General features: G+C 43.8%; 1 protein-coding gene across 1 annotated transcript; it reads left to right on the plus strand.

Annotated features, from left to right (window-relative positions):
• The first annotated feature begins 7,051 nt into the window (after nt 1-7,051).
• Nucleotides 7,052-7,429, plus strand: KCNE2 (potassium voltage-gated channel, Isk-related family, member 2). Its single transcript, XM_010287190.1, has one exon. It carries the CDS (start codon nt 7,052-7,054, stop codon nt 7,427-7,429), a length of 378 nt encoding a protein of 125 aa, XP_010285492.1.
• Nucleotides 7,430-8,902: the final 1,473 nt, after the last annotated feature.

Here is an 8,902-nt window from a genome sequence, read left to right on the forward strand (position 1 = left end):
GTGAATTTCCTTAATTCACTAGAAGCTAAGCATCAGACATGGTGAAATATTAGTGTTCGCTTTTTCATTTAAATGCTATGTGCAGGCAACACCCTTATTTATTCTCTAAAGCTTTTGCAACAGCAACACATAAAACCATAGCAACAAAGCTGAATGACTGCAATTTCTGACTGGCCATGATTTCTCCATCCCTGCATCTTGGGCTGAGGGGAGCAGCACATTTCTTGGCAGGGTGGCAGATGCCTGTATTTCAGTTGCAGTACAGTCCTGGCACACGACACAGTCAGAGTTTGAGACAGGACTTGTTGGATTTTTCCAACGCCCTCGTTGTTTTTGTCAAGCATTCAGGGTTGAGAAACTCCTTATGCTGAGTCCCTCACTGTCGAATGCATCCTGATGAGATACATGAGATACATCTTTTCTCATAGACAAAGGGTTTTCCTCACAGCCTTGCTTATATTTGTACTGCTTAACAAAATATGGCTAAAATTCACTTTCCATATGAATGCTTTTCCTCTCATTTCAGTGATGACTGGAAAATGTTGCTTTGTCAAACATATTTAGTCACAAAGGTCCATTCCAGGTGTCCCTCTCCACCATCTGCATCTTTTCATTGTTTTAATACAAGGTACTAAGGACAGTGCATGCTGATGTGGTCCTCTAATGTGACGAGGGAGCGATCTTCAGACATGGAGTTACTCTAATATTTAAAGATAGGTTTTTACCAGCTATGAATGTTTTGGGGACAGCCTGTCAAGATCCCCCTGAATAGCAGCCAACCTTCCAGCAGACTAGCTGTTCCTCTCAGCTGGCACCCATATCAGATCCTATATGAAAGGATGGGGGTTAATACTTTTGCAAATATACCGCAAGTGTTATAGTAGATGACCAAACTGTGTAACACCCAAGTGAGTCTCAGGGTCTCTCAGAAAAACAGAATATCCCAACCACTGAACCACCAAATGTACTTACCATTGAGCAGACAAAGGCCCAAGAAAATAGGCTAAGGATGAATCCTCTAAACCCTGCTCCCTGAAAGATGGAAGAACAGTTACATAAAAAATAAACAATTGCAAAAGGATTTCCTCACTTAAAAAGCAAACCCAACCTGTACAGGGCAAGACATCAGAACTCCCAGTTGTGTTGAAAACGATACCCTTGAGAGGAAAAGATGTACCATCTTAACTCCCTTATCCTGGGAAAGAAAAAAATATCCATCATGCATGGGGTGAGTGCAGAAAGATCATAATGATTTGCTTTGAGGAATGGCAAACAGAGGCAGAATTGTTAAATGTTTGAGAAGTGGAAGTCAAAGCTCCTTGGAGAGATGGTAGCTTACACACGCTGACCCACTGCAGAGGCTCGGCACAAGAATGCAAGAAACAGGTAAGAGACCTAGAAGCACAGCTGCAAAACAAAAAATAAATAGGCAGCATTAATTATCAGCACCATTAGGAGAAACCAGGAGATAGAAAATGTCCCAAGATGTAGTAAAAATTGGATTATAAAGAAAAATCAACATAAAGAAACAGTTAAAACTTAATTAATAGATATAATCTTGAGTAATCTTAAGAGGAAAGGTTTCAGCAGTCACGCTTAAAGCCAAACTGTGTAAACCAAGTGGCCTTCGTAGGTCTTTTTGTTTTACAGGGTGATCCACTAACAGACAACAACTTCAAAAGCAGCAGCCAGACCCAGAACTGTCGATTTCACTAATGTTCTTTTAAGCAAATGTGTAAATACCAGAAGGAATCTAGGAGGGCTATCAAGAAGGTAAAAAGTTTAAAGCAGGGGGGAAACTAATTAAACGCTATCAGCACTCTAAGTATCAGTAGGTAGCAGTATAGCATATCAGTAGTCAAAGGCTGAGAAGATTGTGGGTTAAGTATGTGTATGCAAAAGTTTGAGGTCTGAAAGGCACAGTGAATAGTACAATATTATCATTTAACCAGAACAGAAGAAATACCGAAGGCAAACTACATAGGCACATATGAGAGAATACTCACATCTCTCCAATAACCACACTTAACAGCTATATTCTTTTGTTTCTAAGAAGTAACCCTATAAAATTCATGATCCTAAGAAATGAACCCTATAATTCATAAATTATGTATGGTTAATTTCCTTACTTTAAAGAAAAGGAAGGAAAAAGAAGATAGCAAAAGCTGTGTGTAAATGTATCAGCTGCTGATTTAAAATAAAGTGTAAAGTTTGTCTGTTTATTGTAGAGAATACGGAGAAACAACTGATAGAGGATTGGAAAAAAGTGAGTATACTGGAAGCTCCTATGAAGGGAACTGTCTGCAGAACAAAGATCACTATTGGTAAAAATCTTCCGTTAATCTTATCTTCCACAGGAAACACAGAAAATTGAGCACTCCAATCCTATAGATACTGATCTATGTATGTTATGTATATGCATATTTGTGTTTATTCATGTGTTTACAACAGATGTTGCAAAATGTTGGGAGAGATGAATTGTTAATGAACTCACATAAACCCTCACATAAACCTCAGATCTGGGTGTAACCACAATATCTTCAGTATGTCTGCTACCTTCTTCACCGACTCACCAGGACGACTAACAAAGGATTTGTAAAATAGTCAACAAATGAATACATTGCTAAACAGTCACTGAACGACTATCAGTCATGAAGGTTATGAACAACTGAGTATCATTCAGTTCTGAGCCTACTGTACACCTAAAAAGAAAATGTTTTCCTCGAATGGTGCCTTCAAGACCACAGGGCTGCTACATGTGAAAACACATCCAATTGTAATGTTGCTTATAGTAGCTGTTAAATACTGTGCATGTTTACCTGTGGTGTACCTGCTGATGATGACAACACCCTGTCACAAGAGGGACCCACCTGCTCCACAACACCTGATCTGGCTACAAGGATATTATGAGAGACCATGCTGAAACCTTGCTAAAGTGAAGGTAAACCACCCTTACCACTCTGCCTTCATCCATTGAAACAGCCCTCCCATAGAAAGCAATCAGCCTGATCAGGCACAATTTGCCCTTGGAAAACCTATGCTGGCTGTTTCCAATCACCTTTTGTTCTTCACATTCCTGATAATGGCTGCCAGAAGGATTTGTCCCTTAATTGTCACATGGTTTGAGGTGTTGTTGATCATCCTTCAGCTCCCTGGGTCATCATTGCCTTTCTCAAGGATGAGCATGACATTTACCTTCTTCCAGTCACCAGGGACTCTTCCTGACAGCCATGATCTAGGCCTTCTTGGGTAGAGACAGGAGGCTCAACCAGCCGTTCCTACCTCTCTGCACTGAGATCAGGAGCATTTTGCTTAAGCATTAGTCTCCATTAGGGAGACTAATATTAAGGCAGTCACTTTTTCTGCCCAAGACATTTGGCTGCCCCTTCCTTTTTTTTAACCAGTTCCACGCTGTCTGTCCTTGATCACCTCATTGTTTTAGAGACTAAGCAAACCCTGAGCAAATGTGACCTTCAGGGGTACACACAGCAGAACAGGATTATTCAAGGACTCTTCTGCTGTCATTGAGAACAGAGTTGGTGGTTAAATTTCATGTCTGCTTGACAACATATGCATCTTTTATATATGTAGGTAGGCCTGTGTGCACACATGAGTGTATGCTTGTAAGTATTGGCCAAACAGGACTGGCCAGGAACAGATGGTAGAAGAGGCTGGTTGGAAGAGGGGTAAGTCCTTTCACCTGGTTATTGGCAGTCCAGGGCAGCAGCTCCCAAGCTACTCTGCTTGGGAGCCCCCAGGGCTATGGCTCCTCTCTCATTTCCATAGCCAGGCTTGCAGCCCTGCATTTGGGTGCTCCTCTAACAGCATCCTGGTGGCTTCAGGTGACTTTACCCAGCCAGGACCAACCAGGGCACGTTTCTGGTTGCACCATGCAGGAGGCTGGACTTGCCGCGGTCCCTCTGGCTTAGGGATTTCATCAAAGAACACAGAAGCAGCTTGCCGGCTACGTCGACTTCAAGGGGCCAAGCCAAGGGCACATGGGAAACTGCCAGAGAGAAGTGGGGGATCAGAGGGGAAATGCTGCCAGCAGCTCACCCCCGTGCTGGGAGAGGTTCGTGCACAGAAAATCATCCAGAAGTGATAGAAGTAACCATGACAATATCAGCAGCACAGCACTAGCAGGGCTTCCTGTGGGATTAACACTTTTCTGTACCAAGAACGTATCTCCCTTTTTCTGATGTGTGCTGTTGATTCGGTGGTAGTCTGTGTTTGCTTTATCTTCCTCAAAGCAGAGCTACCTGAGAAATCGCTTTCTCTGTAAATTGCTTAGGCAGGGACTACCTGTAAAATGAAAATATTTTTTACAGAAAGTCTGTCCCAGCCCATGTTCTTGTGGAGTACTTTGCATCACAATCTCACCCCAACCCCCCTCCCTTGGATGTCCCCATCATAGTCAGGAACTGCTGCTGAATGAAACTGAATTTGTCTCATTTCACTGAGCACAGTACTATTTTCTAAGGTGTGACTCAGAGCCTTTCAGTTAGGTGTCAGCATGTGCTATTTGCTAGAAATAAAATCAACATTAATTAACTCTGCTGGGTTTTTTTTTTTAGTAAGTTTTTGTCTTTTCCTGCTCCAGATCACAAGTGAGGTGCACAGAGAGCAGAGCTCAGAGAAGCTAGTCCTGGCTGTGTATGAGGACTTGCTTCTCACAGCAAGGGCTTCACGGAGGCATTGGTCACTAACAAATATGATACTGGTGGAATAAAAGGAAAGACAAACCATGGGCACCAGCACCTTGACTGGCTGGCAGGCCTTTCACACTGCCTTCTCAGTGCTCAGCCTCTCAGGCCCATATCAGCCAAGGGAATTATTATTATTATTATCATTATCATTCTTATCATTATTTTGCAAAGCGCATCTTTACTCTTCTTCTGTCTGGGTCAATAAAGATCAAGCTGCATCAACGCTTACCCCTAGAAAAACACAACATATGAAGTTGCAGTAATAAGCATAAAGAGTAGTACTCAGCATCTGACAGGATGACTGATGTCAGCTGTCAGCCAATATTTGTCTTTCCAGGTGAGATTAGATTTAGCATTTAATATAAACATAAAGCGTGCAGTACAAGGCACTTATTTAACAGACAATTGCTTATAGCCTTGTGCAGGCTGAAGGCTACTTAAAATTTAAGATATCTCTGCTCCTTTTGAGAGTATCATCATATTATCCAGTGGAGTTTTAAAGTCCTGTGTGTTATTGTGAATCTCATTAGAGACGGGCACAGGAAAGGTAAGTTTCTGTTGGCAATTCTTTATTTCCTATTGAAAAGGCATAGTAATTTTTGTTCTGAATCAAAGAAAAAGCAGAGAGGTTTTACATACAAAAAAGTTTCAAGGCAGTTTGTATTTGGATTTGCTTATAGCTTGCTCACTTTCATCAGATTACCTTTATCCCCTGTGCTTGAGTGTGTGAGTGTATAATTGCGGAGAGACTTACATGCATTTGTACCTGTGTCCTTCTGTGTGTGCGTGCCTGTTCTGTGCACACTGATATCGCAAGGCTAGTCCAACAAGCAGAGGAAGGTAGATTGCTGAACTCCAGGTTGAAAGACAGTGCAATTTCTTATTAGTGAAGAAAGTTCACCGCCTCTTACCATAGGCTGCAGCAAGCGCATCATTGCTTGAAAACTGCACTGCTATCTAGTGACTTTTTTTAGAAGCTTTGACATATGTTGTAGGGCTTGGTTGGCCTGAAGCACTTGAAGGACAGGTGTTATACAGGAGCATCAGACTGAAATGCTGCACCACACCCGTTGCTGTTTGCAGGCTAGCAGGCTGCAATCCAGTCACATCCCCCTCTTCATGTAGGAAAGGCAAAAAAGGACAGTGGCTTTTCTCAGAGCTTCTTGAGAGCTCCTTCACTGGAGTCAGTATGTGATAGTTTCTGCCCCAGACCTAGCTCACTTCAAGCAGGACCAGCTGGATCAGCACAGAGTGACTGGATCAGGGGACTATTTGGACTGACAAGTAATCAGTTGCTGAGGAGGTCTCTCACCCTTACCTCTCCCCCTCACCCCCATTGCTCTGTTCAAGCGTTAGCAGCCTGGGAACCTCAGCGAGGTCCCTCTCCCACCCTTTGCACCTCTGCTAGCGACACTAGCAACTCTGAAATCCAGCCTTAGAGAAAGACCATTGAAAACAGCAGCTCCCGACAGGCCCTGGTGCAGGGGTACCCGCACTGTGTCCGTACGAAAGCGGGCCAGCCTTGCTCCGGGACAGGAGGAAGCTCTGTGGCAGGATGGGCCAGAGGGGGATGTCTCCTGTGGGATGGAGACCCGACTCATGGTTTTCCAAGCAGCAGCTGGGTCTGACTGTGGCAAGCTTTGGGATAGCTGGGAGAGGGACAGGACAGACGTGACTTCGCAGCACTACTCAGCGTCCCCGGCCCTTTGGGACCAATGAGGCTATTCCAGGTATGGGGGCTCTGCCTCCTTGTCCCTCCGCTGTCTATCAGGCTACCATTTAGGAGTTAGCTGTCTGGCTGTTGTGCTCCCACGGGCTCATCTGTGCTTGCATGGGTACACCAGCCTTCACACCAGATGTAATGTTTGAGACTGAAGAGGAAAGGAGGAAGGTCACAGCCCTCCCTGAGAGATTCTGGAGCAGCTGCCTGGAGTGGCACTGCACTGGCCCTTACCGGACCCGATACATACTTTGTCTTCTCCTGGGTGAAATGCTTCTTCACTCGGTGTTTTCCCTCAGTAGGGAAGGCAGTGTGCCTCCACCCCTGTAATGTGGGTCACAGGGGCCCACGCTCACTGATCTTCACCAAGGCATTATTTGGTTTCCCACAGATCAAAAGTGACCTAAGTGAGGAGAGGAGAAAGACCTCCTTGGGTCTCTGAACATATTGAACCACTCAGAGATGGGGATTCTCAGCTGATCTAAAATTGGTACTGCACTTTCAAGTGGCAGGTGTTGTTACTTAATTATCATAATGCAGATAAAAAACCCAATGTAACCGTTTTAGTATAGATATTTGATTAAAATAAGTGTCATGTTGTCTTTAGTAGCCCTAACTTGCAAGGATGGCTGAAATGCGAAACTTCACTTGGGCGGTGGAAGATATTTTCAAGGAAATCTTTCTCACTTACATGAATGGCTGGAGGAGAAACATGACGGAAGCGGCAGATAAACTGCAAGCCAAAGTTGATGCTGAAAATTTTGACTATGTTATCCTTTATTTGATGGTGATGATTGGGATGTTCTCCTTCATTATTGTGGCGATCTTGGTGAGTACTGTGAAATCAAAGAGGCGAGAGCACTCCAATGACCCCTATCATCAGTACATTGTTGACGACTGGGGCGAGAAGTATAAAAGCCAGATTCTGAATCGAGAAGACCTCAAGTGTGTGATCCATGAAAACTTGGGTGCAAGGGACAAAACGAGCCCTGCATCACCTTGACTTTTTGGAAACATCAGCAATGAGGAAATCATAAAGCCATGTGCAGGGAACTCGCTGGAATTACAAATAGCTGTGAAACTGTTCCTTAAATTAACAGACAGGTCAATGTGGAATGGAGTGCTGAGGAAATCAACATTACTGTTTCCCATGAGGGCTTTGGCACAGCTGCCCAGGGAACATCCAAGAAAAATGCATGATTGTGCTTGCTTTGATATTCTGTTCTTCAGGAAAATAAAACCAAGAGAATTAATAACTTGATTTTTTTTAGCATTTTTTGAATCCAGAAGCAGATCTGGATGTTCCCACTTTAGAATAACTGTGAATTAGTGGTCAAAACTGCTGATGTAGATCCAAACTCTATGACTTAAGCCCATCTTAAAAATAACTGGAAAATGTACAGTAAAATATCAAAATCTCCATTGACAGAACAATGTGTTATAGTATAAATCATAGGAGGTAACCTATACCTACACACATTCATTCCAAACTATTTTTTTAGTGATCTGGCTCCCATTTTGATTTAATTATTCATTGGCAGCAAAGATTGATTCATGGCCTTCTGACAAGGCCTGTTTTATAGGAGAAGAGCTGCTAAACTAGCAGTCTCATCTAGAAACATGTCCTGGATGTCTATGGCAGCTTCCAGAAGTTCATCATCTGTCCTCAAGTCCCTAGCCAGCCAAGCCGTCTCTTCTGCTGTTCCTTGGTTCTCCAGAGCAATCTGTCCACCTGGGAGCAAGCTGGGTGATGGAGGCACTGGTTACATCCCATCAGCCAGGGCTCTGTCTAAACCACCGAGATCCTGCCTTCTGGCTTTCAGAGAAGGGATTTCTATACCCAGCTATCAAGGCTGTCACACTGCCATGCTTCCTAAGGGATTCCCATGCTAGGTATTGGTTTCCGCTGGCTGGGAAATGGGTTTTCAAGATGGTTTATCTTCTCCCGTGCTGCTGAAGTATCACAACACTGGCTCTCAGGAAATAATTAGAAGCAGAACTGGTGACACTTCTAGTATTAAAACGTGCTTCGTTTTCTAAGAGTCTGGGTTTAGCTCCTATTTATGTTGCCAGACTTAAATCGCTTCAGCTAAAAGTTCCCATGCTGGCTGTCTATCGTGTGGGCTTGTTGTTTGTTTTTAGAAAGTTGTGGCTGAAACACTTCAGCCATGTCTGGCACTGAATTTCTGACAATTTTGTTTTGCTCATGTTAAAAAGAAATGAAAAAAGAAAAGGGCTTCTTTTGTTGGGATGCTTTGGCTTGTTTTGGAGACTGGTCTTGAGATTTGGCACAGCAGCTGCTGCCATGCTCCAGATGTGCCTTTCGCCTTTGAATAATCTGTCGGTGAGCGCTGGAGAAGGCTTGTCAGGTCCCAGCACAGTCTTCTGGTGAGCCTCTCCCCACACAGCATGCCCCCTTCCCCCCCACCTCTCCCGGTGGCCTGTGGGTGTCTGCCAGCTCCGCGGCTCCTGCCCT

This window comes from Phaethon lepturus, unplaced genomic scaffold (genome assembly GCF_000687285.1).
Source record: "Phaethon lepturus isolate BGI_N335 unplaced genomic scaffold, ASM68728v1 scaffold4435, whole genome shotgun sequence".
Taxonomy (NCBI): domain Eukaryota; kingdom Metazoa; phylum Chordata; class Aves; order Phaethontiformes; family Phaethontidae; genus Phaethon; species Phaethon lepturus.

What these genes read in the sequence shown, in the direction of transcription:
- KCNE2 (XM_010287190.1), top strand. Translation starts at nt 7,052, where the DNA reads ATGGCTGAAATGCGAAACTTCACTTGGGCGGTGGAAGATATTTTCAAG.